Source organism: Pelobates fuscus, chromosome 9 (assembly GCF_036172605.1).
Source record: "Pelobates fuscus isolate aPelFus1 chromosome 9, aPelFus1.pri, whole genome shotgun sequence".
Lineage (NCBI taxonomy): Eukaryota > Metazoa > Chordata > Amphibia > Anura > Pelobatidae > Pelobates > Pelobates fuscus.
This window is the reverse complement of record NC_086325.1, coordinates 5,257,088-5,280,743: the sequence shown is the minus strand read 5'-3', so window position 1 is coordinate 5,280,743 and position 23,656 is coordinate 5,257,088. Positions and strand designations below refer to the sequence as shown.

Sequence of the window (23,656 nt, the reverse complement as noted above, 5' to 3'; positions counted from 1 at the left end):
ATCATATATAAAGACGTGAGATTTTGTTTACTGCTTCTCATTTTGTTCCTCTCTGTTGGTAACTTCTTCTCACTTGACCTCTGAACCAAATAACCAAGTAAAGAAGTTCCTATCAGTGTAATGCTAAATATATACAGAATATTTCTATTTTGCATTATAAAGATCGGACAGTTTTCATGCACTTTATCGTTCTTTGCAGCTATAAATAATCAATATAGTAAAACAAACATGACTTGCTGAGTCCCAGTACAAAGAACGGTCATGTTTCCAGGTATTCTGACCAAATATTCAAAGCGGGAGATCCCTACACAAAAGCCTTTCATCCCTTGAATCCTCAATCTTTACTGAGCCTTCAAGCTACTTAGGCTGAGGGTTGTCAATTATTTTTGGCAGCACAAATTTTCTAATACATTTTTTGCTATGTTTTGAAACATTTTTCATTTTTTATTTATTTTGTTAAATTGGTTTTTACTTTTTTTTTCCCATTGAGATGGCTGAAAAATGAAGAAATATTTTTTTCTATGTACCAGTATAAAAGTATATGTTATGTATGTGCCCTTCACTAGTCACTCTTAGTGTAAGTGGTGAAGATAGGGCCACTTTGTTAAGTATTTTACCCAAGAACCCGTGGACCTCGAATCCCAGAGGGCAACTTATTAATCCTTACAGAAAAAGAAGCTGGACTCTCCGTTAGTGTAGTTAGGGGTTAACTGATTGGGGGGGGGGGGGGGGGGGGAAATATAAATTGTAATGTTGGCAGAACTTTGCTGTGGCACCAGTTTTACAGTATCTGCATCTAGTGCACCCTATTGATAATTTGCATTTACATCATGTTATGCTGACATCTGCATCTTAAATCTGTAGAAATAGTTATATAATAACTAGACAGCACATCAATGATTAACTACCTTCTTTTTTCATCTTTAACATCTGTTTTTCCTGCTTTTCGGAGCTGTGCAAGCAATTTTTTGCTACATTTATCTCAGCCTTCTTTTGAGAGCCAACTTCACATCTTTATTTTTAATGCTGTAAATAAATGGGTTCAACATGGGAAGAGCAGCCGTGTTAAAGAGAGCAAAGAATTTATTATAATCCAGGCTGTCCTCAGTGATTGGCCTCTGGTATTGGAGGACCAAGGTTGTGTAGAGCAGAAGGAGAACCGTTAGGTGAGAAGAACATGTGTAGAAGGCTTTACGTTTCCCACTGCTTGAACTGATCTTCAGTATGGCGACAATAATAAGAAAGTAGAATATGAAGTTGAGAAGGAAGGGGATAAGACTCAAAAGAATCATGCCTTCATAGAAGAACAAGGTCTCTAGAACTCTAGTGTCACTGCAGGAAAGTTTCATGATTGGCACAATGTCACAGAAGAAGTGATTAATTACATTGGATCTGTAACAGGAGAAACCTGACAGTAAAATAACAAAGGGCATGATATCTAAGAAGCCTATAATCCAAGAAAAAATGGCCAATGAAAGACAAACCTTTGGGTTCATGATCATTGTATATCGCAAGGGGTTACAGATGGCCACATAACGGTCAAAGCTCATCACTGTGAGCAGAACAGATTCATTATTATTAAAAGATCCAAAAAAATACAATTGTGTAAGGCAGGTGACATATGGAATAGCTCCATTACCTTTTATAAAAGAAACAAGAATATTATGTAGAGTTATGGTAGCGGAAATCATGTCAAAGATGGACAGATGACTCAGGAAAAAGTACATGGCAGTGTGAAGATGACGATCCAGACAGATCAGGAGAAGGATGGTCATATTACCACCAAGAGTGATGAGATAAAGGAACAGAACCAATATAAAGAAAATAACCCGCACCTCAGGGTCGTCAGAAATACCTTTAATTATGAAATGTGTCAACATGGTGTGATTTTGCTTCTCCATGTTTACAGATGTAAGTATACAGGTGTAAGAAAATATCACAAACCAAGCAATGTTTTGTTTGTTTGAAGATATCTGTTGAGACTCAATGAAAGAGGTTTGTCAGAACACTATTCTACCTGTTGGAACCCCCACTAGATCTCAGCACCATATGAAGGAGGTCTGAGAAAAAAAGCCTTTATCCTTCACCTCATAATGATAGGGTTGTATTAAAATTATTATTATAGTTACAGAGCAGAAGGTGCAGTTAAAAATAGATTTAATTATCAAAGGTTTACCAAAACTTCTCTGTATCCAAATTCCATGAAACCATTGAGACTTGGCTTAAAGTTTCTGTGCTACTAGCCATGCCTTAAAAGTTACTAGCCACTGTGAGCCTGGATGGTCCGTGGAATACTCACCAGGTCTAACCTTTTACTTGCCAAGACATTGGTGGAAATTTTGAAGCCTTGATGTGAGAAATTAGAACATTTGGCCAACCAAAATGTCTAGTGAAGAAGCTGATTTGCCAAAATGTAATAAGGACAAAAGGAAGAAGAAAAGAAAATATTAGTTTTGGGAACAATACTTAACCATCACTTATTTATGTTTAGATTGTATAATGGATTAGATTATGCATTCAAAGTCAAGGCAAAATAAATCATGCACCAACAGTAATTCCTAAAAAATATCAAATTTCATTATTAGTCAAAGATGGCCAGAAAACAGAACAAAGACTAGCATAACCAAATATACCGGTCAAAAAAAGGTGAGCAATTCTCTACTGAAGTAGAACTTTTTCTGAATAATAACAAAAATATCATTTTGAAAGGGGTTGTATTACAAATATTGTTTTTTTTTTTTAGGTATGCATTTTTCTTTTGAGCTCTTTTAGAAATCACCTGCTCATCTTACGTGTTATTTTTCTCTTGTGAGGTTTTATGGTCACATCCGTCATTATCTTTAACAATCATTAACCCTAAATAGTCAGGGATATCACACTCTGCCCCCACAGTTAATGATGGCCTACCACTCACAGAATTCTTTGGATGGAATACATGGTAAGAGAATCATCGAGAAGTCCACTGTAAATCCATCCAATTACCATCAATCTACTCTTATAAAGTTATATAACTATTTGGAACGTTATAAGGTGGAGAATACTAAAATAAAAATAATTCACTATCTAAAAAATATCCATAAACAAATATATTGAATGAAAACACTTAAGAGAATTGCATTAAAAGAAAATACACAAGGTGCATTGGTTTGTAGTTGATCACAGTTGGATCGTGGATCACAGTTGGATCGTGGATCACAGTTGGATCGTGGATCACAGTTGGATCGTGGATCACATTTGGATCGTGGATCACAGTTGGATCGTGCTTTTGTAAGTCATATGTGAATAGCCCTGCATCCTATAAATATATTTAAAGGTAAACATTGATGTTTTCAGATTAGATTAATGGTACAGAGAGAACTCAATATCCAACTTAAACCAGATAGAGGTCCTATCTTTAAGCAGAGTAACACTGCACCTGTTTAAATGTAGAAACAATTTAAAGAGATATGATGTTTGATGTTAATTTATAAAGTAAAGGAAACTGTTTGAAGGATCTTGAGATACAGCTAAAAGGCACAGAAGTAAAATCAGGTGCATACAATGAGAGATGCTTTGAGAGTAAGATAGAAACAGACAGAGACAGAAAATAAAGGAGACAGACACAGGGAGACAGGAGGAGACAGACACAGGAAGACAGGAGGAGACAGACACAGAGAGACAGGAGGAGACAGACACAAGGAGACAGGAGGAGACAGACACAGGGAGACAGGAGGAGACAGACACAAGGAGACAGGAGGAGACAGACACAGGGAGACGGGAGGACACAGACACAGGGAGACAGGAGGAGACAGACACAGGAGAGCTGCTCTAATTGTACAGAATCTGATTGTTTAATAATTGCCCTCATGTGTAAAATTAAAGACTGTTGTCTAATATATAACCAAAAGTTTTACAAAATTTGGCTCAGGTGACAATATTACAATTTCGGTAAATTAAATAGTATCCCTGAAATTAAAAATAACTTTCACAACAATTAAAACAAATAGAAATAAGACAACATTATTTAGCATTCACAATGCTGTAATACGAAAGAGTTTTATCTGAAATGTGATTTGATTTCAGGCAGTCCACAGCTCAATGAAAACCTGCGTTATGATGTGAAAAAAACTAAATTGTATGTGACTAAGATACAGTGGATGAGATTTATCAAAGTATCGTGTTGTAAAGGAGGAGTGAATGCAATGAATCTGCTGAGTCCACTGGTTTCCATGGTGATTGGTCAGTTTTAGACATTTCTGTCAGTTTGCAAAACACAACACTTGATACATCCCTCTCACTGTAACACATTTTACCAAAACATTCTAAAAATGTCACAAAATAAATAATTCTGATCTTAAGTGTAGAAATAGAAATGCAATGAAGCAAATTTAGAATGGATTTGGTTTGGACGTTTTCCATCCTTTCTATTTCATACTCAATTTTAGAAGCCACCTCCAAATACAACAAATATCACTGTCGAGTGATTAGATACCTGCATGATGGGTGGCTTGAGAGTGTAATTGAATGCCTACCTTATTACCTATAGCTTAACAACACTAATAAACTCAGTAAACGTAATATTTTAGAGTAGACCACTTACCTGCCACATCTGTCAATGCGTTTCTCCATTTCCTTTACAGAATCAGAACGTGACCTTATAAAGTTTCCGTAGTCTGACGGGATATTCTCGGAGGTATCCCATTTCCCAAGAGTCTAATTGATACAACAGTCTCTGTTACTTTAATGATTGTTACCCACAGTAAGCACAGACTGCATTAGTTACTTTACTGTCAGGATACAAACTGATTATTCTAAATGATTTCATTAACATTGAGTCACTAGCAAGTATGCTTCCTGTTTGGTGGGAAAACAAATATATTTAACAAAGTAATCCACACATAAAAAAAAAAATAATTAGGGCTGCGCAAACATTTGCAAATGTGCACACCGAGTGCTACAAAAATATTTATTTACAACGACATAAGGTACAAATGTAGCAGATTATCCCCTTTATCAATGCATGTCCTAACCTGAAACATTTGTACCTTATGTCGTTGTAAATAAATGTTTTTGTAGCACTCGGTGTGCACATTTGCAATTGTTTGCACGGCCCTCATTTTTTTCTATTTTGTGTTCATTACAGATTGTATTGGAGCCGCATGGCTTCTGGGGAGACCAACTAGGAGTCCAGAATTATGTGAGAGAAATTACAAGAGCACGAACAAGCTCCTTGGCAGCATGTTGCAATAGACATGTTATTACACCTCTTGTGATCATAACCCATGCTAATGTAACATGTTTTTGCTAACATCCTGTTCTGAGCGACATTATTTTAACATTATAAAATGTGCTGATAAGTTCATTGTTCCAAATGTTAAGTTTGAAAAATATGCTAGGGGTATGCTCTTGGGGCTCCATGAGCTTGTTTGTTATCCACTCAAAGCACGATAAAAATAAAGAATTAAAAAACAAAAGGGGCAAATGCAGACAATGTTTTTAAGGTGGAATCGACAGGATGTAGTAACAGAATGGAGGCCAGACACAAACACTTACGGGCTGTTGTAGGTACCATCAACATTAAGAATTTTCAGAATTAAGAGGAGTAAAAAGTTCTATTTTAGAGAGACTGAGTTTCAGAAATCCAGTAGAAGAATGAAGAAATACAAGTGATGACACTTTGTAAGACAGCAGGAGAGAGATCGAGGGAGTAAAGATAGATCTGGGTGTCATTGGAGTGTAGGTGGTAATGAAAGCCAAAGTAATTAGTAAGTTTGTCAAGAGAGGAAGTATACAGAGAGAACAAAAGGGGACCAAGAACAGAGTCTTGGGAGACTCCAACCGAGACAGGGCAAGGGGAGGAGGTGTCATTGAAAAAGAAGACCCTATACTAGATTGGGAGAAATAGGAGGAGAACCAGAGACTGAGGGATTGAAGAGTTTGGAGAAGTGAGGAATAGCCCCATCACTTGTTTAGGTTGATTTTGTGGGTTTATATTCCCTTTTATATGATTCATTTTTACTTGGTTCGGTTCCAGAACGAGGACCACCCCAGACCCTAATTAGAACTTGGAACATTGAGCATCCTGTACAAAAACTGCAAAGGAAACATTTAATAGAATGCTCCACTGGGTGGCTGCCATTTTGTGCAAACAAACGCACATGGTCGAGACAATGGACCTGGTCGTTGAATGCCTGTAACTGTTTTCGGCCAGGCAGTATTGCGAATGCCGGTAAAGATAGACCTGCTGCCCGTTTAAGTTCCCAACCATCTACACAAACGGCGTTCGGGAGTTATCAAATAACGAACAACGCAAGCATTCTCACAGTGAAATATTTTGTGTACCTTATGTGGTTTTCAAACAAAACCCCATGAGCACAGACCGGTCATTGCCACAATTTCCATGGAACTACATTGGGCTTCAAACTCGTGGGAGACCGGTCAAACCTTCCTGGTGATGCCGATTAAAAACTACCAAAACCATCTGGGTGACTTTTTAATATATTGGTCAACCAGATCAGGGCTATCCAGGTGAGACTTGTGGGATTTTCATGTATTTTGGGAGTACTTTTGGGGTGTCTGTAAGTTATGTTTTTTCTGTACTTGGAGATAATTGAGTTTGTACAATTCCTGATTCCTGATTATATCTCAGGTACAGGAGAGGAATTACCCTGTTATTTTGTGTAAGAAACCCATTGCATGGGCTTTGTCATAAAAGGCCATGTGTGGCCATGATTAAAACAGTCTTCTCCAAGCATTAAGCCTTGGTTCATGTGTGGGGGGGGGTTATGCGATACTGGCAATATTTTACTTCAAGATTATTGGCACTATTTTATTCGGGGAAAAGGGAATCCGTGGCAGTGATACCTTGGCAGACCACCACAGAGGACATGATCAACAGTGTCAAAGACTACAGAGAGGTCAACAAGAATTGTCATGGAGTAGTGGCCTTTGGATTTAGCTGTGATTAGGTCATCTGTAACTTTAATAAGAGCAGTCTCAGTAGAGTTGAGGCGGCGGAAGACAGATGGAAGAAGGTCGAGGAGAGAGTTGGAATTGAGGAAGCAGGTCAGACGGGCCATTCCAGAAGGTTTAAGGAGAAAGGGAGCAGGGATATGGGACAATAGTTGGAAGGGGAGGTAGGGTCAAGAGATGGCTTTTTTAGGATGGACGACAGTAGCATGTTTAAGGGGAGCCTGGACAACACCAGAAGATGTGTGTTAAGGTACAAGACAAGGGGAGAGAGATATGATAAGGTGAGAAGGTGTGTGGATCCGGTAACTCCAGAATGCACGGACTGAATAATTGAAATAGACACTCCATATACTGGTCCTTATACAGGCTAATGGACAAACAGAGTCATTAAGGATTGCTGGGTTCAAAGGGATACAGAAAAATGGGTAAACACACGACACCGCAAGAGAAACGTTCGCATACGCGGAGCCCCTGAAGACATAGGCCCAGAGGCCTTATTGCACTACGCGAACAAAGTGGCAGAGGCAATGGGGGCAAACCAAGACGGAGACTCAAAACCGATAATGGCAGCGTTCAGAATCAGGAAAGCCCCGACAGCCCCAGCAGACGCATCTAGAGACATCATCGCCATCACCCATGATATCACGGTAAAAGCGGCGCTGATGGCCTACTCCAGGAGGAATCTTACCGTCGCTGTAGACAACCACCATGTGAAAGTCTACGCAGACCTCCCATTCACAACCCTGCTGGAGCGGAGGAAATTCACGCCGATCACCCGCCAATTGAGGGACAAAGGCATCAGGTATCGCTGGGGAGCAACGGGCACACTGGTGGTCCCATATAAAGACTCTATATTCACCTTATCTGCAGACGAAGATCCAACAGGTCTGCTACAGGCCCTACAGCTGCACCAACCAGCGCTCGTGGATGGGACAGGCGAGACACACGAGAGCAGCATCGGGACGGAAAAGAAGAGGCGCAAACAGCACCTGCAGCATCCCCCACCGACTTGAAGGGGCAAAGGACTGACCCACGATACTCTCCAGGCACTTAACATAAGACGCTTAAACGATCTTAAATGGGTGACTTATTGCCTAGTATTCTTGCGATATAACTAACATTAGTCCTAGTTGTAGTATATCAACCCATTGTCTTAGTACATCAGCTCACATGTCTTTGACAGCCCATAGGGACTACCAGTGTATACCACACGCCAAAAACCTTGTCATGCACATCTATTTTTACTTAACAGGCCCTTAGACTGTTTAACCCAGTCACACGAGGCTTCAAAGGTGAACTCAGAGGTGCAACTTGCCATATATGTATATTTTAGTCTTTATGTTTTTTAATTTTTCTTAAATATGAACGTCTCAGTACCTCTCAGTCTACCAATCCTCAGATAACATGTTGCTGTTTGATATGAATGCAGCACATTCAAAGTGCTTAACACAGAGAGTCCGTCAACATCTAGCGTGCAGCGAATATATGTGTACCATTTTATTTCATTTTAAGTCTAAACATGGAGAAAGCTTCATAACATAAAAATGTGTAGCCTGTTAAACGCCTAGTCCAACTCGTCGATGTTACATAGAGGCGTATCGTTGTTGTACATGGTATGCGCTTGTTGTTCTTACTTTTTACATATTAGGAAGTGCTGAGAGCAATGTAACCTGTGGTACCTGTAGATATGATTGCTTAAAACGATTACTTCATAGGCCCGTTGATTGTCTAACCCAGTCATATAAGGTTTCAAATGTGGATTTGGAGGTTCAGCTTGTCATATACGTATACTTTAGATTTTATGGCTTTTCGTTTTTTAATTTTCCTTAAATATGAGCGTCCCAGTAACTCTCAGTCTACCAACCCTCAGATACCATATTGCTGTAGGATAGGAATGCAGCATATTTAAAGTGCTTAACACAGAGAGTCCATCAGCACCTAGTGTGCAACGACTATTTTTGTATTTTTGTATCATTTTACTTCATTTTAAGTTTTAATATAGAGAAAGTCTCATAACATAAAACTTGTGCAGCCCGTTAGACGCCTAGTCCAACTCCTCGATGTCACATAGAGGCATATCGTTGTGGCACATGGTATAAGCATGTAGTTTTTACCTATTCCATATTTGGAGAAGCTGATCGCAATGTAACTTGTTATACCTCTAGATATGATTGCTTAAAACGTTTAATTATTGTGTTATCATAAAAACCCAGAAAGACTGTATATGTCAGTGCCAGATGCCGCGGGCATACCAAATGACAAACTTGTATCATCTTTGCAGGGCTTTTACCTGGCCTCAAATAGTGACATAGACCGGGAAGAGGGAGCCCATTATTATGTCCACTACCTATATGACCCCACTAGGTTATATTGCCCACCCTGGCTATTGTTCAACCCGACTTAGGTTTATAATTGTGCAATTACTATGTACACCATGTCAGGGCTGTGTCTCACAAGCATATATCTGATCTTATGTATTAACTAGATCAGACACGTACAAAACAATTAATTCCCTTTCCTAGCTACAGGATACACAGTCCAGTACGGAATGCTCTAGGCCCGCTTAAGCTGCCAACAAGTAAACCCAAATACTCTAAAACCCCAAGTAGCTGACAGTCTAATACACCATACTGCTCATACTAAGCCCAGCCTACCAGCGGACAAGACATATTACCTGAACTAAATCTAGGGCCTCACGAGCAGTAGGGGAGTTAAAGTGTACCGTACATCTTTAGCCCACTAGAGCCGCTAAACCGCGAAGCCAAACCGGTACCCTCGAACCCAAATGGAACGCTAAAGAGCCAAAGCGCACCGCACACCCTAAGCCTGCACAAGCGGCTGGTGCAATATACAGATATAGGAGTTACTATGGTTCCCTCCCCGTACTTGTCACTGAATGCACCAGAGACGTTAACATACCCGACCAAGAGAGACTCATGTTTATTATTAATTGCTGTATTGTTTGACTCATATTATTTGTACTACTTTCAACTTCTTGTAATGAATGTTTGTAAATTTCCATCAAAACCGGTGGGCTTCTTCCCACCACACAAAAATAAAGAATTAAAAAAAAAAAAAAGAAAAATGGGTAAACATTAAACAAGCCAAGATCAAAGGATCACAGAAGATAGGAACAACGCTAAACAGGTGCCAGAAATGAATACCAATAATGCTACCAGAGATAATTATATAGAGGCATGTCTTATTTCTCATTGGTCCAAATCAGCTTGCAATTGACTATTATTTGTGGAAGGTATTTGACCTTCCTATTTTGACCTCTGACATCATCTTTAATGCCAAATCTGGTGTAACGAATTCCGTGCTTGGTTCAGTGAACGGCGAATTTGGGACTTCGTACAGTCGCATATATATATATGACAAAGAAAAAATATGGCATACACTGCGCCCAAAATCATACTTACATACAACTGCAGAAGGGAGGGTTGTTAAAAAGAATAAAAACAAGAAAAAACAGTAATAGTGCAGTACAATTTTACAAAGTGCAAGATATTTGCTTAGTGACTGTAGGAGAAACACTCACATTTAGTAGAGCTATATAAGAGCTCTGTTGTATTTCGCGTAGACGTATGATCCCCGTCTAAGGATATAAGGTGATATAGGTGGTACTGGTCCTCCAGATGCGAGTGCAGATATTGATGATAAATATAAAAGTAGAAGAACAGAGAAAAACTCTAATAGTATAGTAAGTACTGTAAACTGGAATTTTGAAAAAAGTAATGTACTTACAATTTTTAGAGCAAGGCCTGCTCTAGTTTTCACAGAATGGGTGGTATTATCCCCACCTAAGGATATGATGGTACCAGGTAGAAGACATGATACAAAGCAGGATACAAAAATAGTTGAATGTATAAAAATTAACTATTTATTGTAAAAAGCATAAAAAGCATGGTATTGCATATAAGTGCAGCATCGGATGGAACACTGGAAGAATCAGGAGAACAACCAGCTGACCAGAGAGTTTTGCGGACAGGAAGCCTAACAGAAGGGATGGGATAAAGCGGACAAGTGGTGAGACGAGTAGCCACCTCCTGTTCTGTAGCTGGGGAGAAGGCCTGAAGGGTAGGTAAGATAGGATCTAGGTGTGGTTTAGAAAGAGAGGAGCAAAGTGTGGAGAATTTATTTTTTAATTATTATTATTATTATTATTATTGCAATTTATATAGCGCCAACAGATTCCGTAGCGCTTTACAATATTATGAGAAGGGATTTAACTATAAATAGGACAATTACAAATAAACTTACAGGAACAATAGGTTGAAGAGGACCCTGCTCGATCGAGCTTACATTCTATAGGAGGTGGGTGTAAAACACATTAGGACAGGAATTTGCAATCAAATAAGGTGGACTGCCCTTTAGGAGAGGGCAAGAGACAGGTATGTGAGGTAAGGGTTAGTCTTGGAGGCCATATGCTTTCCTAAAGAGATGGGTTTTAAGGCACTTCTTAAAAGATGCAAGACTAGGGGAGAGTCTGATGGCGGTAGGCAGGCTATTCCATAGGAAGGGAGCCGCCCGCGAGAAGTCCTGCAAGCGCGAGTTGGCCGTACGAGTGCGGACAACGGACAGGAGGTGGTCATGGGCAGAGCGGAGAGACCGAGAAGGGACATACCTATGGATCTGTGAGGAGATATAAGAGGGGCTAGAGTTGTTCAGTGCTTTATAGGTGTGAGTTAGTACCTTGAATTGACTCCTATAGCATACAGGAAGCCAATGTAAGGACTGGCAGAGGGGTGAGGTGTGAGAGAAATGACTAGAGAGGAAAATCAGTCTAGCAGCAGCGTTCATTACGGACTGTAGGGGTGCAGTACGGCTTTTGGGAAGACCAATCAGGAGAGGGTTACAGTAATCCATGCGGGAAATTACCAGAGCATGGACAAGCTCCTTGGTAGTATCTGGTGCAAGAAAGGGGCGGATGCGGGCTATGTTTTTAAGATGGAATCTACAGGATTTGGCAACATGCTGGATGTGAGGCTCAAAGGTGAGACCAGAGTCAAGTATGACGCCAAGACAGCGTGCTTGCAAAGATGGACTGATGTTGGTACCACAAACTTGAAGGGAGAGTGAAAGAGGAGGATCAGTATTAGGAGGAGGAAAGACAAGGAGCTCAGTTTTTGAGAGATTGAGTTTCAGAAAGCGGGAGGACATCCAGTCAGAGATGGAAGAAAGGCAAGCAGTGACACGTTGCAGGATGGCAGGGGAGAGGTCCGGGGAGGAGAGATATAGCTGGGTGTCATCAGCGTACAGGTGGTAATGGAATCCAAAAGAGGTAATAAGTTTGCCAAGAGAGGCAGTATAAAGAGAAAATAGAAGGGGACCAAGGACGGAGCCTTGGGGGACTCCAACCGAGACAGGGCGAGGGGAGGAGGTATCATTAGAAAAGGAGACACTGAATGAGCGTTGGGAGAGATAAGAGGAAAGCCACGAGAGGACAGAGTCACAGAGACCAAGCGATTGAAGATTTTGAAGAAGGAGAGCATGATCAACGGTGTCAAAGGCCGCTGAGAGGTCAAGAAGAATTAGTATGGAGTAGTGGCCTTTGGATTTAGCTGCGATTAGGTCGTTAGTGACTTTGATAAGGGCAGTCGCTGTAGAGTGGAGAGGGCGGAAGCCAGATTGAAGGGGGTCAAGGAGAGAGTTGGAATTGAGGAAATGAGACACACGGGTAAAGACAAGCCTTTCCAGAAGCTTTGAGGAAAAAGGGAGCAGGGATATGGGACGGTAGTTAGAGAGGGTGGATGAGTCGAGGGATGTTTTTTTTAGTATAGGTACTACAGTGGCATGTTTAAGGTCAGCAGGGACGATGCCAGAAGAGAGCGAGCAGTTGAAGATGTGTGTTAGAGAAGGCACGAGACAAGTGGAGAGAGATCTGATAAGGTGAGATGGGACAGGATCGAGCGGGCAAGTGGTGGGGCGAGAGGAGCAAAGAAGAGCAGCCACCTCTTGGTCAGTAGCTGGGGAGAATGTCTGAAGGGTAGGAAAGGCATGATCTATGTGTGATTGAGAAACAGAAAGGCAAGGAGGGGAGAATTCTTTCCTTAGCTGTTCAATCTTGTCAGTGGAGTAACATGCAAAGTTATCAGAAGTAAGGTTAGTTTTGGGGGTGGCCACAGCAGGGCGAAGAAGAGAATTAAAGGTGTCAAAGAGACGCCTGGGGTTGCGGGAACATGAACTAATGAGAGAGGAAAAATAGGACTGTTTGGCAAGGGCAAGGGCTGCACTGTATGAACACAATATGAATCTATAATGGAGAAAGTCTGATTGGGTACGAGACTTCCTCCAGGAGCGTTCAGCACAACGGGAGCATCTTTGCAGGTAGCGCGTTGATTTAGTATGCCATGGTTGGGGGCGGGTCCTCCTTGAGGTGCTTGTTTTGAGTGGCGCTGCAGTGTTCAAGGCAGATGTAAGAGTAGAGTTATATATGGAGATGGCCAGTGAAGGACAGGAGAGGGAAGGGATGGACAGCAGTTGTGAATCAATGTCAGCTGACAACTGTTGGAGATCCAGAGAATTAAGGTCCCTCCTGAGTTGAGGGGGGTTAGGCTGAGGTTGTTGGATGAGGGGGTATGCAAGAGCAAATGATAAGAGGTGGTGATCAGAGAGTGGATATGGAGTGTTGGAGATATTAGTTACTGTACATGCATAAGTGAAGATTAGGTCAAGGGTATTGCCAGCTACATGGGTGGGAGAATTTGCCCACTGTGATAGCCCGAGGGAGGAAGTCATTGAAAGTAGTTTAGTGGCTGCAGAGGTCAAAGGTGGGTTTATAGGAATATTGAAGTCCCCGAGAATTAGGGATGGAATGTTAGAAGAGAGGAAATAGGGTAGCCAGGCAGCAAAGTGGTCAAGGAAGAGAAGAGGGGAACCAGGGGGACGGTAAATAACAGCAATGTTAGCGGAGAAGGGTTTGAAAAGGCGAATTGAGTGTATTTCAAATGACGGGAAAGAGAGGGAAGGGGGGGTGGGAAGAGGTTTAAAAGAGCAGTGAGGGGAGAGGAGAAACCCAACACCACCACCTTTACATTCAGAGTTTCTTGGGTTGTGGGTAAGTTGGAGACCACCGAATGACAAAGATGCAGGGGTGGCAGTGTCAGAGGGGGAGAGCCAGGTTTCTGTTAAGGCTAGTAAATCTATTGAACGAGAGATAAAGAAGTCATGGACAGCAGTGGATTTAGTTATATTGCAAACAGAGCGTGCGTTCCAGAGGGCAGTATTGAAGGAGGATCTAGAGGAACATGAGATGGGTATGAGATTAGTGTGGGTCCTTGGGTTAGTATGTGCTGTGTTTGTTGAGAGGGGACCGGGGTTTGGAGATACATCACCAGCTGCTAGGAGCAGAAGGATAGAAAGGAAGTGAAGGTGGGAGTAGGATTTGAACGTTTTGTAGGAGGGTATGTATGTAGAGGATTTGGGAGGAGTTGGTGGAGATAGGCTGGAAAGGTATGTGTAGAGTGCATGGGATGAATAGAGAGGGGAGGGGAGTAAGGTGGAAGTAATGAGGATTGTGTTGCCAGGGACAGGTGAGTGAAAGGATAGGGATATTTTAGTGATCAGAGACGTTAGTGTTAAAGTGAAAAATAGAAGGGAGAACATTAGAGAAAATGTGTATTATATAGATATGTAGATCATATATACAAACACACACAAATATCAATGAGTGTTTAAACCAGTGTAAGTATGCAGTGTGTTAAATGAATTCAGGTGAGGAGAGGTTTGGTAACTTGATTGGTGTGTTAAGGAAACCAGCTGATGTGCACTATCTATAAGTAGGTTGTTGACCATGGGGTGGGATGCAAAGCTATTGGCTGAAAGGTTAGTTTGGGGGGTGGCTTCAACAGGGTGAAGGAGAGAGATGAAGGTATGAAAGGGACACCTGGGATTGCGGGAGCATGAACTAATGAGTGAAGAAAAGAAGGATTGTTTAGCAAGAGTGAGGGCTGCACTGTACGAATGCAAGATTAATTTATAATGGAGAAAATCTGATAAGGTGCAAGACTTCCTCCAGCAGCATTCAGCTGAACGGGATCATCTCTGCAGGTAGCAGATTGACTTTGTGTTCCACAGTTGGAGGTGCATTTTCCTTGAGGTGCATGTTTGGATGTGCTGCAGGGATGCAGTGTCCAGCACAGTGGTGATAGCCAGAGAGGGACAGGAGAATGTAGGAATGGATGAGAGTTCAGAACAGATATTGAGAGTTGCTGGAGGTCAATAGGATTCTGGTTCCTTCTCAGATGAGAGGGGTTAGGCTGGTGAGGGGGCTCTCAAGAGCAAATCTGAGTTAGTGATATGAGAGAGAAATGCATATTACATTGTTTAGAGACAGTGAATGCATTAGAAAAAATAAGATCAATGTGGCAAAACCAACCTCGCCACTGTACACTGGAGAAGCCTGGTTGCTCGCCTGCTCCCTTTAGACTATGGCCCTGCAGTTCAAACCTTTATTTTCCCTGCAGAAAGGCTTATTCGTGCCTTTCTGCCGGGGTGTTCGGTAGATTCAATCTACCGAACAAAGTACCGATCTAAGGACCACCTGGGAACTGGAGTGTGCCATCAATTGACCACCCAGCAGCTGCGGTTAACCGCAGCTTAATTGACGAACGCTGGGTGGCCTTTGTTTCGTCGAACGAACACGTGGCGGCGGCCATCTTAAACTCCCGAACAGCGGTGTTTTGCCGTTGAGTGTCTGGAACTAAAATCCGACACTCAACTAGGCAAACACTGCTGAGACCTCCAGACTTCCGTGGATTCGTGCCGCAACTACCAAACGAGCCGCCGTTCGGTAGAAAGACTAATGTTCACACAGGGAGTCTAACGAACACAAGGAAACCCACGGATGGAAAGCCGTTCAGGACTTTTTAATACGTTAACAGAGACCGACCGCAAGGCCAAACCTCATGGAACTATTTTCGGTCACTTTGCCTGTGCGGTCGGTCAAAACTTTAAACTTCCATAACTCCCGAACCCCTAGTCTGATCTGGGTGATTTTTGAGTATGTTGCTCACCCAGATCAGGGCTATCAGGGCGATCCTCTATTTAGGAGTTTACTCTAGGTATTTGGGATACATCCGGAAAGTGGGGAAGTAAAGTACATGATTAAGGGGATTATGTGTCATGCTGAGGGGAGGAGATGTGTGGGAGGTAATTCATGTGTGATTGGTGCATCAGGTAATGACTGTAAATCCCTCCCTTGCATGCGAGAATCCTTTATAAGCCAGTTGTGTTAATAAACGTGAGTTCCTGCTTAACCCTCAAAGTGAAGTGTCGTCTCATTCTTGGGGGGGGATTTGATTTTATTAAAGACACGGAGGCTCATATTATGCATAACTCTTTCTTTATTTCCTCAGCAGCAAAGATAGAGGAATATAAATATTGTCAAAATGAAAGAAAAAACTGTTCAGGCATAACAGGCAGCCAATCACATAACAGAGGAAGTAGCTATATAAGTCCTGTGTCTCCACACAATCCCCCTCTTTCTTTGCTGCTTCCTCAGACAGCTAAGTATCCATGTTTAGCTCTCTTACTTGTGGCATTTTGATTGTGGTTTTTCTTATTATTATTGCTATTTACTAATTTACTTTGGTGTTGTTTTATTGATGCATCCTTTGTTTTAATTGTATATGCATCGTTTTATTCGTTGTGCTCCGCTTAGTGTGCCTTGGGGATCCCTGAGGGTTTTTCCCCTTTACCGGGAGTTTTTTTCTCCCTGCCTTTCCCTTGCTCCCTCTCGCGGGTGCAGACAGTGATTGGTGCCGCGGCCGGTCCTTTCTTCACGACCGCAGCTACGTGCACTTCCCTGCCCGCTCACGGACTTCCCGCGCGGGCAGAGTGCACGCGCCCCTTCCCCCGACGGATGCACGGCCGCGAGCACTTCCCTCGCGTGCGGCGGCCATTTTGGACGGACCTCCATGCGGTCTTCCTCCTTGCCGTGCAGTCGGTCGCCTCGATCCCTCCCGGGCACACTAACGGTCTGAATTTTTCTTACTGTCTTTCTCTGTGGGTTACTCAACCCTTTTAGTTCTCTCCTGCCCTGTTTCGTTAGTTTACAGCTTGCTAATTGTTGCATCATGCAGGATAGGGATGATGGGCCTGCAGATCCCTCTGGGGATTTTACCATGGAGACTACTGAGAGTGCTATGGCCTCTCAGGAATTTCAAGCTTTGCTTGAAGCCACTATGGCTTCCTCCCTGCAGAAGGCTATTGCCTCAGCCATGGGGGCTGTCTCCTCCTCATTTACCCACTCCCTGCACTCGATGGTTTTACCTACAGTAACCACCCCAGCTTCCCAGGGTGGGGGGTCCCCTTCCCCTGCACAGACAGTGCCTGGGGCACGTAAGGCTAAGGCCAAATCCAAAAATGTCGGCTCCCACTCCTCGATGCAGGTGCTACCTGCCTTGAATGACACGCTGGAAGCGGTCACTGATAGCGCGCACCCCACGCGCAAAAGAGCCCCTGGCCGGGCTAAAAAGGCTAGACTATGGAAAAGGGCTAGAGCCCTAGATGATGGGTCGGATACCGACCGGAGTGTGGAGGATGAGTCCGACCATATGGGATATGACTCCTTCGATGAAGGTGAATCTGGCGAGGATTTGCCCCTTACGGGCGTGACCCCCTCGGGCTCCTCCGCCAAGGCCAGTGGCCACTTATTAGACGCCTCTGGGGATACCAAGGCGATTCTTGACCCGCAGGGTAACCCCCTGTTCGACCCTGATGACCTGCGGCACCCCAGGTCCGCTGAGTGGGTTCCCCCAGACCATATTGCCCAGTACGTGGCTAAGCGTATTCGCACCCCGCTCTCTAAAGAAGGCCGCAATAAACTGCGCGCCGAATGCCCAAGGCCTTCCCTCCCCGGCGCCGCCGGCAGAACCCCGGATATTGATCCCCAAATTGCCCAATTCCTCAATAAGTCGGGCTGGAAGCCCAAGAAGGGCCTTGACCACTCCCTGAAAGGGTGCCAGGACAAGATCCTGGATACTCTGGGGCCCCTATCGAAGTTATACGAGCTTCTCGAAGCTGCCAAATCTGGAGACTCAGTTTTGGATATGGATGTGGCCATTGGATGGGTCCAGCGGGCTATATGCCTGCTGGGCAATGCTAATACAGCTATGTCCTCCGAGAGGCGTAAGGCGATCCTCCTAAAGATCGACCCTAAGCTGGCCGCTATGACGGTGACAGAACCTGACCCGACTGAGGAGGGCTTACTGTTCGGCTCCTCCTTTGTCAAAGACATGGGCTCCTATGTGAAGACCTTTACCGCAATTGATAAGGCGCAAGCGAACATGAAGCGCATGTTCGCGCCCAAGGTTTTTGGAGGGGCCGGGCGTAGCAGGAACCGTCCGCCTGGCCGCGGTTACAGAGGCTCGTTCCGAGCACCCAGAGGTTCCTTTTTTCCGTCACGAGGCTTCCAAGACCCACCTTCTTCCCAGCCAGAGGCAGGGCTTGGGGCTCCAGATACCCCCGCAGTGGCGCTCCAACCAGACGTCCTTACGGTGAGTACCCCTTCTTCCCCTCCCGCTCAGGTTCAGGTAGCGGGGAGGTTAGCCTTGTTTTACCACAGGTGGGTGCAGGGCCGGACTGGCCCACCGGGATACCGGGAAATTTCCCGGTGGGCCGGTGCACTTGGGGCCGCACAGTGCAGCAGCCCTTCCTCTCCTCACATAGTACACACAGTCTTGTGGAGGTTTGATGAGCTGAGCAGCTCCAGATCGCACTGTATTGCGTTCACTCGCGAGCAGCAGGCACTCCAAAGTGAACTGTCAATGCTGCTCGCGAGTGAAGGATAAGGAGCAGGGAGGGAGGCAGTCCTGTGCCTGCCTGTCAGCCTTCACACACACAGGAAGCATGTGACCCGGTAATCAGGCAGAGCAGGGCAGCCCACGCGGGTCCTCTGCCTTTTGCTTCCTGTGTGTAAAGTGCTGGCAGGCAGGAAGAGGAGTGGGGCCAGACAGAGCTGCAGGCAGGGAGAGGAGTGAGCAGGGGGCCAGACAGAGCTGCAGGCAGGCTGCTTCTCAGCTAGGAGCTGAGGGAGCAAGGTGGGCTCAGTGAGCTGTGACACCCAGGTATTTAATGTTCATTTCCAGGATTCATAGGGTGTGTGTATATTTCAGTGTGTAATTGTGTGTGGGAGGTGTTTTTGAAGATATGTGAGTGTCAGTATGGAATTCTGTATGTGTGAGTGTCAGTATGGAATTCTGTATGTGTGAGTGTCAGTATGGAATTCTGTATGTGTGAGTGTCAGTATGGAATTCTGTATGTGTGAGTGTCAGTATGGGTCAATGTATGGATCAATGTATGTGTGAGTGTCAGTATGGATCAATGTATGGGTCAATGTATGGATCAATGTTTGTGTGAGTGTCAGTATGGATCAATGTATGGGTCAATGTATGTGTGAGTGTCAGTATGGGTCAATGTATGGGTCAATGTATGTGTGAGTGTCAGTATGGGGTCAATGTATGTGTGAGTGTCAGTATGGGTCAATGTGTGGATCAATGTATGTGTGAGTGTCAGTATGGGTCAATGTATGGATCAATGTTTGTGTGAGTGTCAGTATGGGTCAATGTGTGGATCAATGTTTGTGTGAGTGTCAGTATGGGTCAATGTATGGATCAATGTATGTGTGAGTGTCAGTATGGGTCAATATGTTTATGCTTGTGTTTTTTGTTTTTTTTTAAATGACATGTTGAATTAAAAAAATAAAATATAGCTTTGCTTTATCTATGTTATTTGTGAAAGTATTCTGCATAGATACATATGCACAAATGGTATTATATCACTATATATATATATATATATGTGTGTGTATATAAATCGCAAGCATAATTTTAATAATTATTATGTTTATAATATATAATATTTTCATGCATAATACACACACACACACACATATACATATATAATGTATGAAGGGTTTGACATTTGCCAAAGGGTTATTACTAATAGTTTTAATTTTAAAAAGTGAAAATCTAAATTTCATAATTTAAACCAAAATAGCGGATTTGAAACAAAATTTTAACTTGGGTATAGTGACAGCTTGACTATTGTAGCCTAAATTTAGCAATTTACATTTTCATTCACAAAAATATTAGTTTAGTGGATAACCCTGCCTTTCTCTCAGTCTTTCATTCCCTGGTATCAAACTACATACAACGAAGAGTGCGCTCATAGGAATGAGTACTAAACAAAATAAGATTAATTTAAATCAGACATGCAGCAGCATTCAGTCAATGTTTCATTCCCATTACTGGACCTTTCAAAATTATAAGGATGAAACGTTAAAGTAAGATGTTGCACATCTGATTAGAATAAAACAGCTCTTTTGTTTATTTTAAGTCCTGTGAGTGCGCTCCTTCTTGTTGGTTAAATAATTGTAACTGTATATCTGTTACAGCTGGCACAATTTATGATGGGGCTGGTATAACATTTTTCCAGGGCTGCTTTTTATTCCCAGTCCGGCCCTGGGTGGGTGGCACTGACATCAGATGCTTGGGTACTACAGTGTGTAAGGGGATATCGCCTAGAGTTCGTTTCTATGCCTGTCCAGTTTTGTCTCCCCAGAGAACTGTCTCTTCCACCAGATCAGGACGAGATGATTTCCGCGGAAGTCGTGGAAATGTTGTCCAAGGGCGCAATAGAGGAACTGCCGTTCGCCGCAAGAGGCTTTACGAGCAACTTGTTCCTAGTACCAAAGAAAGGGGGCGGAGTTCGCCCCGTGATAAATCTTCGCCCTCTCAATGCTTTCCTGCGTTACCAACATTTCCAGATGGAAGGCATACACTGCCTCAGAGACCTTCTACGCCAGTCGGACTGGCTGGCCAAACTGGACCTGAAGGACGCTTACTTCACGGTTCCCATTGCTGCAGACTGCAGGGACTACCTGCATTTCACTTGGCATGGCCGACGATGGCGCTTCACCTGCCTGCCTTTCGGTCTCTCTTCGGCTCCTTGGTGCTTCACCAAGCTCTTGAAGCCGGTGGTGGCATTCCTCCGAACCCGAGGGGTCCGCCTCATTATTTACCTGGACGACATTCTGATCTTGTCCCAGTCAAGGGCGGACCTCCTACTACACTTAGAATGGACGACCGACCTTTTACAAGGTTTGGGATTTCTGATCAATTGGGACAAATCGGTCCTGACCCCCGCCCAGTCGATAGAATTCCTGGGCTTCAAAGTGGATTCCGTCCAACAGTTTTTATTTCTACCGGATTCCAAGATGAAGGCCATTCGGAAGGAAATCCGGAGGGCTCTTCGTGTCTCGGACTTGTCAGTAAGACAATTGGCGAGAATTATTGGCCTCCTCGCAGCCTCTATTCAGGCGATCTTCCCGGGCCCACTACATTACAGAGCCCTCCAACGGCTCAAAGGTTCACACCTTCGACTGGGCCACTCCTACGAATCCCGGATACGCTTGGACGCGGAGTCCAGAGACAAGTTAGAATGGTGGTTGGCACACATGGAGGCGTGGAACGGGAGAGCCATTTTCGGCTCCGTCCCGGACGTAGTGATAGAGTCCGATGCCAGCTTGCACGGCTGGGGCGCTCGTTGTGGAGACTTTTCCACAGGAGGCAGATGGTCCGACGTGGAGAAGTCGTTACACATCAACTGCTTGGAACTTCTGGCAGGGGCATTCGCGATCCGCAGCCTTACCCCAGGGCGGGCGAATTGCTGCGTTCTGCTCAAGATGGACAACGTGTCGGCGGTCCGTTACATAAATCACCTGGGCGGCACGAAGTCCAAAATGTTGGCGATTCTAGCGAAAGATTTCTGGCAGTTCTGCCTCTACAACAACGTCTCGGTGACGGCGGAACACATTCCGGGTCTGGACAATTCGGGAGCGGATTGGAATTCCAGACACTTAAGAGACTCTGGCGACTGGCATTTGCACGCTTCAGTGTTCCAGGGCCTGGACATGTTGTGGGGAAAATTCCAGATGGATCTGTTCGCATCTCGGCTGAACACTCAACTGCCGAAGTTCTACAGTTGGAGGCCGGACCCGGCGGCGGTGGCGACGGATGCCTTTCTCCAAGACTGGCCGCAGGGTCACCTGTACGCCTTTCCCCCGTTCAACATGATCGCACGCACGATCTCGAAACTGGTTCGCCACGATTGTCGTGTGGCGTTGGTCACCCCTCTCTGGAGATCTCGACCATGGTTCCCTCGCTTGATGGAGTTGTCAATAGATTTCCCTCGGTTGATACCAGTCTTCCAGGACCTCCTTCTGGATCCGGATGGGAACTCACACGACCTGGTGATACAACACCAGTTGCCCCTGATAGCATGGTTCCTTTCAGGGGACCTTGGGTTGTCTCAGACGTTCCGCAGACAACTCTCCTGCTCATCGATAACGCCTGGGCCACAGGCACGGGAACAGCTTATCGAACTTCATGGAGATCGTGGTCTGGTTGGTGCATGGAACGGGCAGTGGATCCCGTATCTGCCCCTCTACATTTGATCCTGGAGTTCCTCACGTTCCTGTTTGACTCGGGCAAGGCGTACCGCACGATCAACCTATCCCGCTCGGCTATTTCTGCCGGACACAAGGGTTTGGATGGTTCCCCTGTCGGCAGACATCCTTTTGTATGTCGCCTTCTCAAGGGTATTCGCCTTGCCCGTCCTCCTCGGCCTCGTTTCCCTGCATTTTGGGATGTCAACGTGATATTGCAGTTCCTCTCATCATGGTACCCTAACCAAGAATTTACTTTAAAACGTTTGTCATCCAAGCTGGTGATGTTACTCTGTTTGATCTCTTGCAAGAGGGTCTCTGACGTCAGGGCCCTGGATTGGGATGCCGTTGCATTCACCCCAGAAGGCGTTACTTTTGACATATCCAGGAGGACGAAATCTGCATCCAAGTCGTTTACTTACCCGAGGTTTTCTGGTTGTCCGGCACTCTGCCCAGTGGATTGCGTCAAAGTTTATCTGGATGCTACACGTTCCCTTCGCTCCGCTGATCTGCATGATTTGTTCTTATCTTTTAAGTCACCTCACCGGCCAGTTTCGACACCTACTCTGGCACGTTGGGTGCGTTGGCTACTATCTTCTGCAGGTATAGACACCTCTGTTTTTACGCCTCATTCTGTGCGGGGCGCGATGGCTTCGAAAGCATCCTCAGTCGGATGTCGTCTAGAAGACATTATGCGAGCGGCGGACTGGTCCAGAGAATCGACCTTTCGAGATTTCTATTTCAGACCAATTGAACACATCGCATCTCGAGTAGTGGCACAGCTTTGAACTTGCATAATATGAGCCTCCGTGTCTTTAATAAAATTCCCAGATTTTACTAGTAACATGACGTAAAGTCATGATTTTATTAAAGACACGGAGGCGAGTATTATTCCCGCCCACCCTCCCGGTGTGGGTTTTGGGAAAGGAGATGCTTCGGTGCTTTTCAGGTATGTTTTTCAATTAGGTCTGTATTTATTTTGTGTATTTATATCATGTATTTTTATCATGTTTTGGATGATCTTGAACGTTTTTATACCGGGTCCTAATTTTTATATATTTTCTATTTCAGAATCCAGTTTTTTATGTATGGCTCCTCACGATTATGTTTGGTAAGTCTACAGTTTTGAGTTTGGAAATTACCATATTTTTCTATCTTTTTTAGCTTGAAGTTTTCGCATTGTTTCCCGTTTCATGTTTGGATCAAGTGGGACATCGTTATCTTACCTGGTCTTCGGTTTTCGCAAGAAAGAGG

At 44.1% G+C, this 23,656-nt stretch overlaps 1 protein-coding gene across 1 annotated transcript; it reads right to left on the bottom strand.

Moving 5' to 3' along the window:
• Positions 1-977: 977 nt before the first annotated feature.
• LOC134573017 (olfactory receptor 5AR1-like) lies at positions 978-1,901 on the bottom strand. The gene has a single exon (XM_063432374.1). It carries the CDS (start codon positions 1,899-1,901, stop codon positions 978-980), a length of 924 nt encoding a protein of 307 aa, XP_063288444.1.
• Positions 1,902-23,656: the final 21,755 nt, after the last annotated feature.